The sequence below is a fragment of the Rutilus rutilus genome (genome assembly GCF_951802725.1).
Source record: "Rutilus rutilus genome assembly, chromosome: 6".
Lineage (NCBI taxonomy): Eukaryota > Metazoa > Chordata > Actinopteri > Cypriniformes > Leuciscidae > Rutilus > Rutilus rutilus.
The window spans coordinates 13,620,459-13,635,614 of NC_140214.1; the positions used below are offsets into that span (position 1 = coordinate 13,620,459).

At 36.1% G+C, this 15,156-nt stretch overlaps 1 protein-coding gene across 3 annotated transcripts in view; it reads right to left on the bottom strand.

The window, feature by feature from the left end:
• The window catches only part of cdh24b (cadherin 24, type 2b), a 148,053-nt gene that overhangs the window by 14,111 nt on the left and 118,786 nt on the right, over positions 1 to 15,156 (bottom strand). For all 3 annotated transcript variants that reach the window (XM_084410550.1, XM_084410549.1, XM_084410551.1), the window contains exons 7-9: positions 7,013 to 7,269; positions 5,585 to 5,721; positions 1,729 to 1,850 (exon numbers count right to left, since the gene is read on the bottom strand). In XM_084410550.1, the coding sequence (XP_084266676.1) occupies positions 1,729 to 1,850; positions 5,585 to 5,721; positions 7,013 to 7,269 (516 nt within the window). The remainder of the gene's footprint in view (positions 1 to 1,728; positions 1,851 to 5,584; positions 5,722 to 7,012; positions 7,270 to 15,156) is intronic.

Here is a 15,156-nt window from a genome sequence, read left to right on the forward strand (position 1 = left end):
AGGAGAGATTATAAAAATAAAAAACAACAACCTGATGCACATTTTAATCTCAGATATCAGCATTAACCTCGCCAGCACCTTTGCAAATGGGTGACTTGAGACTGATTAGCCCACACTATGCAGTCAAACAATAATTAACTCTGACCGAGTAGCGAGCCTTGGGGAACACCCAAACATAGACACACTTTAGCATGTGCTCTAAAAATGAGACACCGACTCCAGAGATCCACTTAAACAAGAAATATTCACTCGATGGGCCTCTTTTTGCAGTGCTCCCCACACACATTAGGGAAAAAGTTCAAACAAAAATGAGCCGTGTGATGCAGATCAGAGCTGTGGGTTAGGCGGTTGTGCTGAGCCATGAAAATGGAGCATTTCTCTGTGATCTGTCGTCACGTTAGTAGTTTTCTGAGCCTGTCACCAAACTTTCCTCCTCATAATGTGACTTGAGGTAGGGCGTTATGCAAGCTTCCAGTTGAATAAGCAAGCAGACATTTAGTAAAGGCTTTTATCCAAAGTAAATTACACAGTTCCCTAACAAGATACATTGACAAAGGGATCTTTTCTATCTCAGTCAGAGTTCAGCTTTGCCATTACAGGAATAAATTACATTTCACAATATATTAAAATAGAATTGTAATAATATTTCACAAGTTAACTGTTTTTTACTGTATTGTACTAATAAAATAAATGCAGCATTGGAGAGGCTTCTTTCAAAAACATTTCAAAAATCTTACAGACTGTATAGTGAAGATAGTGTAGTGGTCATCAACCATGAACGAGGAAAGACTGATTGTTAGTTTAGATTATAAATAAATTCAGGAAATTGATTAAATAGATTTTATTGTCCCTAAAGGAAAATTATTATTACTAATAATAATAAAGACAAAAGTTTTACGAGAAAAACATTTCAAAAAACAATGTCTGATGAAGCATCACAGAAAACATTAAAATACCAGATATGTGTTCTTAGTTTTATTACCTTGCGATTGCACAAAAGTACCTACATCACATTAAAACATTTTACACCGAGATATCAAACTTGCATGTAAGCACATTAAATGTTGTTCTAGGACCAACAAAGTTGATAATAACGTTGATCAAGGAACTACTTGTCCTACTTGGTGAAATCAAGCAAGCTGCGAAGACAGCAGAATGATGAAGACAGGAGAAAGGACACAAGCTATGACAACTTAACAGATGCACAACATCCAATTAAGAATTGAAGAAAAAACATGAGTCAGGCGAAAAGGGAAAAAAAGGGACAATATCATGGAAAGACAGGCACTCGAAAATGAAGGAGAGGCAAAATGGATGAAAGCCAACAGACCAAAAGATGAGCAGATTATAATGTATATCTACAGAGAGGAGATGAGAAAGCTTGAAGCATCCACTAAATGGGAACAGCAGTGATTCAGCTGCAGGGTAACGGCAGAACTAATCAATCAGCGTGCAGGCTGTATAAATGGACACACTCACAGATGTGCACAAAAAATGAGAGCGTATCAAAAAAACTAACAAAAACTTTCATGCACCACCAAATCTATATGAACACAAAGAGTGCGAGTCACTGAGTCTAAAGGCCTGAAGTCTTGAGAAAAGGTAATTAATTACCCATAAAACATCTGTGACAATTACCTAATTACAGAGCTTAACAAAAGGACTCTCATTAGAGCACTTCGAACAAATACGACCTTCCTCGCACCCATTATAACATGTGGCTCTCACCTGTCCAGTGGAGGCGGAGTCACACATGGCTGTGTTGTACTGTCTCTCTAGCTCTGGAGCATTGTCATTTAAATCCAGCGTTTCTATGGCAACCACCACTCTGGACACCTGGCTGGGGTTATCTGAGGTAATTGAGAGAGCAGAGAAAGCAAGTCACCAAAAATACACACGCATGACACATCTTGAGTAACTACTTGAAGTGTGCTCGCCATGAGCCTCGGCTTCTGAAGGTAAATTATTCTCTTTTAAAGTTTATCACACATTTCCATGTGCGCATCCACTCACACTTTGAGAAATCATATGCTGAATGTCGACAATTTTTACACACTCGTGCTCTTTTCCAAACAGTATTGTGCTGCCTACGGAGGCAGTATTTTAAGGCATTGTATTGCAAAAGGTAGCAGCATCACATGTATCCTTTGCAGACAATGCAACTTCATAATGCATTGCGGCAAACTCTGAAAAACACATTAAAGTCCCCATGAAATCAAAAATTACGTTTTTTGGATTTTAGTATGAACATGTTAGTCTTACTGTTATCTATAAGCTCCATCTATGTGCTCCAAAACCAATGATAAAATTCACATTTAGAAGATATAAGCATTCAAAACTTTCGGATAACTGATTTTGATGACATCACTCTGCACTTCAGCTTCTAATCAGATTTTCTGTCCAATCAACTACAGCGAAACTACAGCGCCCCGCCCTCAAATAGACGCTGAAGCTGCAGCTAAAATTGTTTACTTGTTCACACATTTACTATTTTCTACATGGTGGATGGCACATAGTGCACTATATAGGGGAAAGGGAATTATTCAGACGGTGTAAATATACGTTAGCTTCACGCGAACCGCAACAGAGCGCACACACAGTCTGCTCGGGTCCAGAGACACGATAGCACAGAGCAGATCATATGCGCAGATCAGATGTATCGGAGAAACAGTAAGAGATTAGGAGGAAACTGCAGCTTTACTGAGCTCAACAGCTCTGACCAGGCTGTAATCTAAACTAACCGCTATTGGCTATTTAAAAAGGGGGGGGGGGGGGGGGGGGGGGGGAGCTGTTCGATATGTCCCGCCCTGTCTTCCTGTTTCTGTGGAAATTACGTCAACACATTGAATAATACTGTGCATTTCAAGGCACTTCAGTGGGCCTTTAAAAATGCATCCAAGATAGAAGAAATGTTAAGTATAAATAAATGTATATTTCATTTGATACAGAAATTAATCTATACATTTTTTGGGGGGAAAAATACAGCATTTTAGTCTGGCTTTCTTGTATTGTCCTATAACTCTGAACCCTCAATTTTTATGATTTTAGTAATTGCTTATTTGCAGTACATTAATAATCATTCATACCATTTTTATTTTATTACTATTGATTTTCTATTTTATACCTTCTAACTTTTTTAATGGTATTGTTGTAATATATATCTGGGTCTATTGCTTGGTCTTGTCTGTAAAGCACTTTCAACGGCATCGGTTTGTTTGGAAAGGTGCTATATAAATAAAATAGGATTTCAGCAGTTACTTTTCATATTCTAGATGAATGGCTTGTCATGACGAACAAATAGCTTTCAGTAGCTTGGGAAGTTATGAACTATAAAAAACACTGCTAACATCAGTGCCGGCCCGAGCCTTTTGGGGGCCCTAAGCAAAATTTGATTTGGGGGCCCCCTCCCACCACGCGGAGTCACCTGTTTGACGATTATTGACACAAATGTCACACTATAATGTTACATTATAAATTACTACAATGAGGTTATGTATTAATACAAAATAAATACTTAATAAAAAATAGATAAGCCTACTTAAATAAAAAGTTGTAACTTTTTCTTTACTCTTTTACTAACTCTTTGAAACTTCTGAAAACAAACTATCACAAAACACATTAAATAAATTATTTGCAAAATATCCTCCAACGTTTTGCAACACTTTGCAGTTTGAATGATGTCTTGTATGAACATGACAGAGTATGTTTTTGTTTCCACTGTTCGATCGCGCCCGCGCCTCACACACACACACACACACACACACACACACACACACACACACACACACAACAGTCCAGCATTGTAATCTTGACATCGCAGCCTGTTCATTATAGCCGTAATAAAATATAATAATAAAATAGTCAACCTAACATATAAAAATTACGCTGCTCTGTTTAAATAGTCAGTAGGCTAATACAATTCGTACCATTCAGCGTAAGCTCCGCTCCACTGCGATGTTTCCAAGCACTTTTTTGCGCGTGTGAAGAGGATGATTTTTTTCCGTCTATATTGGAACGTGAGTTAAATACAAAGGCTACAATAAAGAATAGTTTACCATCCAAATACATTCTAATGAGAGAGATACGTGAGCCCTACGCCGCTTACTTTCACTTTCGCTTTAAATTATTTCGTTTTGGCTTGTTTATAGTTTTTTTTTTTTTTATTCTTGTTCTGTTCTGAATATTATTAAATTTAAAGGATAAATCATTGATTTAAATGTCAATCATCAATCATTGATCAAATCAAATTTTTGTGACATGGCTTAACATTACCGTGACTTTGCGCACGAATTGTCTATGCACGCGAGGTTATGCGCATGACTCAAACACTGGCAGACACAGCAGCAGTTGTAGGCAGGTATATTGATCATGAAATCAGAATTTTCTTGTCTTGAATTAGCCATTAATTCATTCATGTCACTTGTTTAAATTAATTAATATAAAATAAAAAAAAATTGTAAAAAAAATTTGAGTAAAAAAAAAAAAAGGGGGCCCTAAGCAGCCGCTTAGTTCGCTTATGCCTCGGGCTGGCTCTGGCTAACATTCTCCAGTAGTGTGACTGTAGCTCAGCTGTTTTCAAAATAGTGCAGCTTTTACAGTAACAATCTACTTTTAAAATATGTAGCGGTTCATCATGGCAAATCATTGTTTTTAATGTCAAATTATATTGCGCACATAGCTTACAGCCGAGCAAAGTGAGGCACTAATCTAATGTGCTCTCCTGAACTGCATTCTCTTTCAAATGTAGTAATTTTAATGAATTAAACTTGAAAGGTATTTAAAAAAATACTTGAATATAACTAAATAATTCTCTATAAAAAGAGGCAGTGATTTCTGCACATACACATGAATCAGTGAAGCGTTTCAACAAGCCAATTCAAAAAGAAAGAAATCACTGATCCTTGCCTCTATGCAGCAGTGTTAACTAAAATGTTTTCATTTATTGAAATGAAGCGGAAATAAAATAAAACATTAATATCGGATGGAAAAACTTGAACTTAAAAAACTAGAAAATTATAAATGTTGTATTGGGCCTTGGCAACTAACTGAAATAAAAATGAAATAAAAGTAAATAGAAATAAAAATGACAAACTATTAAAATAAAGGCTAATTCAAAATAATAATAAACAGAAATATTGAAAAACCAATAAAAATGACAAAAACACTTACAATTACTAAAAAACTAAAATAAAAATGACAATATAAAAATCTAAGCTAATTAAAAATATTAATGCATACTATAATCAAAAGTACATAAATAACACAAAAATAATTTGGCTGTGCAGAAGTCACTGCATGTTTTTTGTTTTAGAAATATTTAGCAATATTCTAGTTATATTGAGCTATATTCTCTTTTTTGTATTAAACTATGTTCAAGTGTAATACTGTCAACCTAAACAAGATTCTTTTATTTACAGATTCAGAAACTTCTGAGCTCTGATTAAGTGATATAAATGTATATTTATATATGGATATTTATCCAATTATATTCATTATATAACTATACAACTAGATAACTAACAACAGTTAGCTACTTTTATTTGTAGCTAAATACTTCCCTGTCACTGTGACTGTGTGTGTGTACCTCTCTGTGTGGCAATAATGGTGATATTATGCCACTGCTCGTGCTCTCTGTCCAGCTCAGTCACTGTAGTGATGAGCCCAGTGTCTGGAGTGATCCGGAACAGAGCTTCTGGGTCAGACTGAGGATCGATAGAGAACCTGAGGGAGATAGAAGACAAATGGAGAAGGAGAAATGTGTGGCATGAGCAGGTGAGCAGATGCATAAAGCTCCAGTCAATCAGAAAATCTGTCATTCAGGAGCTGTTTTAAGCCCAGCGGCGGGAAACAAAAGAGCCGTAATTAGCAAAGTAAGAATCCTCAGATCCCTAACTAGGCACTGTTGAAATAACTGTAGTTCACTGGGATGGATCTTGATCATTGGCCTTTTCCATGTGGAGGCAAGCAAATGTGCCTTGCAGCATGAATACCTTTATTTCTGTGATAATGTTTTGAAGTGTTTTTACATAGAAAACAGAATAGCATACAACAATAATTAATGACATAATGGCTCTGTTCCAAACCCTAATGAGCTGCCTACACGGACATCTGCTTTAGGTATTCCAGGCATGTTCCTGATAGGAAGGCTGTTCCAAACAACAGGCAGCAAAATTATGATGCCTTTTTAGATTCCTCATTAGAGCCAAATTTTAAGGTTGCAATTGTATCTTTTGTGGGAAATACACTGCAATGAGCTTAGCGAATATTTTCATCCTAGATGGTGCATAGTGCCATTTTATTCAGAACTTATAAAGTATTGATAAATACTTTCACCTGCACGTTCAGTGTATTGATCAAATGTAGCTTGTACACCAGTGGTTCACAACCAGGGGTCCTGGGCCAAGGGGGGCTCAAGATGACTTAAAATGACATTAAAATAAGCTAAGATAACTAAAGGTCAAGATACTTCTTCAACAGCTGTTTTTTTTCTTTCTTTTTTTCATTTCTGAAGAACCAAGATTCCCACAGTCTTTAAAACCCTTGATATATGAGGTTGCTTCATTTAGAGTGATTTGTACTTGGAAAAGTCATGTAAATTAATAAAATCTTAAAAACTCTGTGGGCAATTTTGTAATGAATATAATTTTTTTAATTATGCCAACATTTTAATATTGAGGGAAGAAATGGTGAGTACAAATATTTAAAAAAAAAACTTTAAAATCCTAAAACAACAATTAGCAAAGTCATTGGGCCTTTGAATATTTTCGTAGACAATGAGGGGCCTAGTAATCCAAAAGGTTGAGAAGCACTGCTGTTCAATGAAAATAATTTGCTATAGAAACAATTTTCTCTCAGAATTTGCTAGTAAATTTCACAAATAATTACAAGGAAATGGCAAGTAACACTGAATTAAACGTGAAATTTTGAGGTAAAATAACTGAAATAGAATTTCTTGTCAAATGTACTCCAATAATAAGTAAACACTATCGAAAAATCTTTTTTTACAGTGTACCTGATGTTGTTTGTGAGCCCCGTATCTGGGTCCACGGCACTGATCCGCCCCACTGTACACGCCGCTGGGCAGTTCTCAGACACATCCATTCGGTAACGTGCCCGTGAGAAGCGAGGGGGCTCATCGGCATCAAGCACGGCCACTCTGATCGAGGCACGGTCTTTAAAAGGCCCACGCCGCAGGAATCGAGGGTCAATGATGGGATTCAGAACCTCCACTGAGAAAGAATAGGAGCTACGGCTCTCATAGTCCACCGCCTGTAGATCAAACAAAAACATCAATATGAACATAAACCTTATGACAAGACTGCATTGCTCATACTGCCCACATGAGCTCAACATAGCACACGCTAACTAATCACTAATGGATTATTAAATGGGTCTATTGGGCATCTGCACAAACTAGTAGGGGGCAGAAACAGCAGTCTGGTTATTGTTAACTAAAACTATTAAAATTGTTGTTTTTGTTAACTGAAATAACATTTAAATATTAGATGAAAAACAAAATAAAAAAACGTAGAAAATATGAAATGCTGATGTACTCAAATTTTTACAACTGAAATAAAAATAAAGCTAAATATTTTTTTTTTTAAATGCACATATTATAAATACTGTATACTAAATACCATAATTACAAAAAAAAGAAACCTAAAAACCTAAAAATAAAACGAATTAATAAATAGTAATATAAATAACACATATTTACTAGAACTGTTTTGAAATATATATTTTTTTAGTTTTATATATCTTAAGAATGATTGTTTTATGCCAACAACAAAGCAATGACTAACAATAATTATTATATTATATCAAATATATTCATTTAATAATGTATAAACTATATATATAAAATGAAACCCAACCATTTTAATTCTGTCATTAATTATCCTCATGTCCTTCCAAACACGTAAGACTTTCGTTTATCTTGGGAGCACAAATGAAGATCTTTTTAATGAAATCTGAGAGATTTCTATCCATCCATTGACAGTCTAAGCAACTACCACTTTGACGGACACAATCGCTTTATATGAGGAACAGATTTAATTTAGGCTTTTATGTTTATATGTGAATGAAAATTGTTGCGTGGACTGTCAATGGAGGGACAGAAATCTCTCAGATTTCATTAAAAATCAAGCTTAGCGTTAGTTCTGGCAGGTCACGTTAGTCAAGCTCGCATCAGCTGACCCTCAGCTGATCCACATCTACCTATAGGAATATGACGCCTATCACCGTATACATATATAAGCTCCTTCAGTATTATCAGCAGCTATCGCGTTTCTCAGAAGCTAATTACCCTCCTCCATCCCCAGCTCCTCCTCTCGCCCAGTCAGGATTTGGCATTCTGATTCCCCTTGAATCAGAATAAATTCTCGAAATATGTTGTACTTTAAAATTTTGAATTAAATATATTTGCAAACTTTCATGTTGGTTCTGTTCTGTTTATCCCAAGTGGGGTCATTGCTGCTCTCCCTGCTCTTATCCATGCTAGGCTGCATGGATGCGCAGGGAGTTCTCGCCCAGAACGGAACCATACCGCCAATCCAAACTGTATGCTAATTGTCAATCGTATTTGACGGTAGTGGTCCTGACAGAAATATCTTCATTTGTGTTCCGAAGATGAATGAAAGTCTTACGGGTTTGGAACGACATGAGGGCGAGTAAATGATGACAGAATTTTTCCTTTTGGGTGAACCCTTTAAATGGCTATAAACTTTTATATAACTTGATTATATAAAACGCCATAACTTGGCATGATAAACTGTTTTCAGAGTGAAGTAAGAAAGAAACCCATCTGCTATGATAATACCTATTCAAATTGATATGCTTTTAGTGATGTTGTTGCTTGTTTTCGTATATGTTTCTATGAGAGCAAAACTGACCTGGAAAGGCTGTTAAATTACATTGGCTACCAGACGCTGATGTGATAGTAAATAATAAACAAGCCAGTTTGCTGGGTGGCTGTAAAAAATACAATGCTGTTGAAAATGTGGTGCCGATGGATCTTTGACATCCAATTGAAACTTGGAATGAGCAGTAAATAAAAGTAGATCGATCTGACTACTATCAATAAAGCTGTCTACACCGCAAGATAGTGTTGTCGAGTTGCTTCTTACAATAATCCAGGACCAGGGCATGTAAACATCAACGTCATACTGACAATGACTTTGCTTTTGAACAACAAGCCACTGTATGGTATTTCAAAAACAGCATTATTTGACATTCAAATACTTTTTTTTTTTTTTTTTTATCACAGTCTCTTGATTGAGGATGGCCATGCTAATGCCTTAGCAAGGTCCAGGCAGCATTTTTTGTATTGTGACGAGTCTTGGGATCTGAATCTGAATCTGGCACTGGGAGGGTTGTGTGGGAAGCTGGCACACCAGGAATGGGTAATGGGCTGATTTTGGCAGGAGTAGCTGGACAGGGGCTGAAGGAAGTCAGAAACAACTGGCTCATTATGACTCTCATTTGTGTCATGTATGTTCTACATTCATCTGCTCATCGCTATAACACACACACACACACACACACTCATACACACTTTCCCACTCTCTTCTTAATGCAAGACCAAGTTGAGTTTGGAAGAAGTCAGTGGGGCACACAATGTGTTTGGCCTCGGTTTCTGGCTGAAGGACAGACTGAAATGAGCTGAATTAAACTGAGCTGACTGAAGGACACGAGGTCACAATGGACACTTCAAGTGTCTGCCACTTTCTGTCTCACCAGAGTTGGACTCTTGATCTTGAGGACTCTCATAAACATGGTCTGAGACTCATCACTTGGTATCTTGGTTCAAAACTAGTCATGGTTTATGCAAATAGCAAATAGTCTTGGTTTATGGTCAAGAGACCTCAAGAAGTCATTCATAGAGGTGATAATTACCTCAGCTGAAGATCACTGAAATCAAAGAATTAGAAAAAAAAAGAAAGGAATACCGATTTGGAACGGCATGGGGGTGAATATATGCTCCCTTTACACTGTAAAGCCTGACATGAAATAATAGTAATTTTTAATGGGACAAGATTTTGAACATTTAGACACATTTTTTGATGAGTATCATATTTGATACACCAGGCTTTTTTTATTTTTATTTTTTATATATATCGTATGATATATGAGAAAATATCAAGCTCAAAAACACAAACATATGCAATTTGGTGAAGTTGTTGATATTTATATGGCCAAAAGGTCAGGTGATTACTGATCCCTTGTAATATAAATCAGTTTGTCACTCCCAATATTATACAGTATCTCCCAATAATATGTCTTAGTAAGATGACATTTAAATGCCTAGTTTTATGATCAAAGTTCTTTTATTTTGGGAGCAATGATAATACAACGACAATTGAGAGATGTACAAATAAACATTCCTAAAAAGCCTGATCATGTTTGATACTCACGTTTAAACAGGATATTTCAAACAAACAACAAAAAAAGATGGATTGTTAATCAAGTAAACCTAAGCTGCAATATAGAAATTATTCGTGTGTTTAATTGAAATAAATATTTCACAGCGAAAAATACACATGTACCACGGTCAAAATGTGGACATTTTTAGAATTATACAAAAAGGAATTTACATGTTAAAAAAAGTATAAACAGTCAATCAGATGGCAGAAGACATGTAGTAGATTATGTACAAGTTTTGATCATTTTGATTATTTAGAGGCCTTAAAAATGTGGCTAGTTTTGAGACCCAGGCCAAGTTACCAAGTAATGAGTCTCAGACATTTCAGAATCTCTCACATTTCTTCTAAAACAGCTTTTGTGAAGGCTTTTCACTAGATGTACCATGTCTGCAGAGGCATTTTCTCCCATTGCCAGTAAGCTCAGGCACTGATGTATGGCACACAGTCTGCGTTTCAATTCATCTCAAAGGTGTTCAGCTGGGTTCAGGTCTGGGCTTTGTGCAAGTTAGTAAGGTTCATCCAAAAAAGTGTGGCTTTGTGGCTCACTCCAAACTGTTGCCACAAAGTTGGAAGCACACAACTATCTGAAATGTCTCAAAAACTTAGGGTCAGAAAGATTTTTTTTTTCAAATAATAATAATAATAATTGTAGGATGCATTAAAGGATGCATTAAATTGATCAAAAGAGACAGTAAAGACATTTATGTTACAAGAAACAAATCTATTTCAAAGAAATGCTGTTCTTTTGAACTGTATTTTCATCAAATAATCTCCAAGTTTCACGGTTTCCACAAAAATATTAAGCAGCACAATTTTTTTCAACACTGATAATAATAAGAAATGTTTCTTGAGCACCAAATCAGCATATTAGAAAGATTTCTGAAGGATCGTGTGACACTGAATACTGAAGTAATGATGATGAAAATTCAGCTTTGATCACAGGAATATATTCACATATTTAAATTGTAATAATGTGTCTATTTTTACTACATTTTTATCAAAAAAAAAGGTAGCCTTGGTGAGCATAACAAGACTTCATTCATTTGAAAAAACCTTACCAACCCCAAACTTTTAAATGGAAGGCACCATTAGGTCCATAACACATTCTGCTATGAATCTATAACCTGAATCAAGAAAGATTAAAGATTAAAAGGGTAGGGGACAGTTGAAGGACACCAATATTGAAATATAAACATGAAAAATAAAAACATAAATGAAGGTGAGAAAGAGCGAAAGAGACAAAAAAAAAAAAAAGAGACGGAGAGTCAAGCCAAGAGAGTAGAGGAGGGATAAATGGAGAGAAAAGATTCCTAACAGGATCCCATTAGAGGCCGAGAGAGACAATCTGTCTGAGGAGGAGAGATGTCACTTACACTGTGAGCACACACTCATCACCCCATCCCTTCCTCTCTCACATACTCAATCACTCACTCTCCCTCCCTCCTTCTCTCCTTTCCTCTCCCATCACTCCATCACACGCACAACACCCTTCCTAGTGAGCGGCGGTCTGAGAATACACACTCGTGTCTCACTCACGCCTGTTTATAATAAACCTGACTGAATAGAATTCACAGGCTGGTTTATGCTAGTTTTATGCTATGGTACTATAATTATTTGTATCTATTTGTTTATTTATAAGATTGAGGGTGGAATCTCCTCCTCTCTCTCTTGTTCCACTTTCCAGTTTTGATGTTAAATGGCTCTCTAGTGAAATAGCAATTATAAGAAATTAATTAGGCTCTCTATATGGTCCACTATTCAGCTATACTGCATTACACTATATTCCATAATACCATATGGCAGATCATATAACTTTTCAAGTATTTGATCTTTGGAGAGATGTGAAAAAAAAAAAAAAAAAAAAAAAAAAAGGTATTTTAAAATAGGTATTTTATGTTCCCCAAGGCTGCATTTAATTGATAAAAAATAAATAAAAAATAACAGTAATAATAACAAATATTATTACAATTTTAAATAACTGTTTACTAATTTAATATATATATAAAAAAGTGATTTATACCTCTGATAAATAGTCACTTTAGATCAATTTAAAGGGATAGTTCACTTTGAAATTAATTTTTGATATGTTTTAGCTTACCTCAAGGGCATCCAAGATGTAGGTGTCTTTGTTTCCGCAGTAGTTTCAATTTTGATATTTTTAGGTCAAACCGTTCTTGTCTGTCAGTCATATAATGCAGGTCTATGGTCACTGTCTCAAAACACAAGCACAGAGTCCAAATTAAAACAATTCCCCATGTCCAAATGAAACAATTCCCCATCATACGTACACATTGATGGCCTAAGACAGGAAACGAGCGGTTTGTGTGAGAAAACGAACAGTATTTATATCGTTGTTATCTCTTGAAAACAGCACACGTCCAAATGATCTGACGGCGCGGGCGGGTATAGATATATACATAGATGTCGCCTTGGCTACGGTTTAGTTCCAATGAACTGCAGTAGTGAAGGCGACATCTAGTGTATACATCTATACCCGCATAGATATATACACTAGATGTCGCTCTGCTACGGTTTCGTTCCAATGAACTGCAGTAGCCAAGGCGACATCTATGTATACATCTATACTCGCCCGCGCCGTCAGACCATTTGGACGTGTGCTGTTTTCAAGAGCTAAAAACTATATAAATACTGTTCGTTTTCTCACACAAACCGCTCGTTTCGTGTCTTAGGCCATCAATGTGTACTTATGATGGGGAATTGTTTCATTTGGACGATGGGGAATTGTTTTAATTTGGACTTTGTGCTTGTGTTTTGAGACAGTGACCACAGACCTGCATTATATGACTGACAGACAAGAACGGTTTGACCTAAAAATATCAAAATTGAAACTACTGCGGAAACAAAGACACCTACATCTTGGATGCCCTTGAGGTAAGCTAAAACATATCAAAAATTAATTTCAAAGTGAACTATCCCTTTAATGCATCCTTACTGAATAAAAGTATTAATGTATAAAAAAACATATGGTAATGTACGCACTGGTATATAGTAAACAAAGAAACCCTGAAGGTAAAAGTATGGCTGTAAATAGAATCAAATGAATTAATTATTTAAACCATCAGTGCTAACTGCATCACATCAAGAAATATTTAATGACGGATAATAAAAATAATAATGTACCTCTCTAATAATAAAATGCACCTCTCATAACTATAGTGCTGCAAAAAACATCAACAACAATAATAATACATTTTATTTATTATACCCAAAGCACTACAACACAAAATTGTACATTAAATCCCCAAGAGAAAAAAGGCTGAGAGAGGGCTAAATTGCTCAACAACAAAAGAAAACTATCACTCTGTCTCCATACCATTTCACCCTGATACAAACAGTAAAGAATGCCGTCACTATACTTGTGGGTGAGGCCGTATCTCACGGTGAAACCCTCCAGGTTGATATTTTGTCTCCCTGTTTCTCTTTCTGTGCATACACATGTTGGCTCTGTGCTTGAAATACTCGTCCTCTGCACGTCTTTTGCGTGTTTGCGTACGTGCGCATGTCCATGCATTGAAAGTCGACAGGCAGTCTTGAATCAGGTTGTCTGCCTGACACCTGATTCACAGCTGCTCTCGCGGTCTCCCTTGTGTTTTAAAAGACTCTGGGACGTTAAGCCCAGATTATCCTTTCAATTCACACACTACAATCTAAAAATGTTCTGCTTCTCTTCACTCGCTCTCTCATTCATTGCTTATGTTCTTAAACCTTGCAAACCAGGTCTTATTCAAAATTCCTGGTTAAAAAATTCCATATTTCCAATTCTCTTCCTTCTCACTATAATTCCTTCTCCTGTTTGCCACAGTCCTTCTTCACACCCTCAATCACAATCTCTTTCTCTCTCTCTCTCTCTCTCTCTCTCTCTCTCGCTCTCTCTCTCGGAAGATTAACACAATATTTCCACTCTGAGAGAAAACAAACACAGATAATCCGGACAGCACCACAGGTTGATGACTCTGGATTAGCTCCACAGTTAAATTGAGAATATATGGAAATAAATTACAGAGGGAGGACAGATTTGCAGCATCCCCAGATGTTTCTAAAATTCAACTGGCAGACAACGGCATTAACAACCCAGAGGTCATGAGTTTGATTCTCAGGGTACAAATGTCCAGATATAATATTGAGCTTAAGTGATGCATGCACTGCATAATGCTTTAATCCAGTCTGTCCAGGCAGAAATAATGATTATTTGTTGTTTAATGTTGATTGTTTTATTGTGTTTGTAAGGTGTCATTGAGTGTCATGTAAGGTGCCTATAAATAAATGTATAATTAATGTATAATAATAATAATAAGTTGTCAAATCCATGAATGTAAATATAATACAAGATTTGAACCTGCAATCTTCAATTCTGCATAAAAAATTAACAGGAAGTCCATGTCCACTGATCTATGTTTAATTCATAGCATCACAGCTTCCTATTCATTTGCAACAGCAAGACAATGTCAATCACTCTGTTCAAACCTCTCAAATCATGTTGTAGCACTAGGTGGCACTGTTGGAAAGCTGTATCGAACTTGTTACAAAAAAGGTGGTTAATGCTACTTTAACATTAGTCACACACAGAGTTACTTTAAGGACAGGTTGAACAACACTGCCACAAGAGATCACAGATGTGGATCTATTGCCGGCATATTAAATATTCAAACGTACACAGACCTCTTCCATTAAAGCCCCGTGTAGCTAATGCAGCTCTCTCACACACAAACTCAAA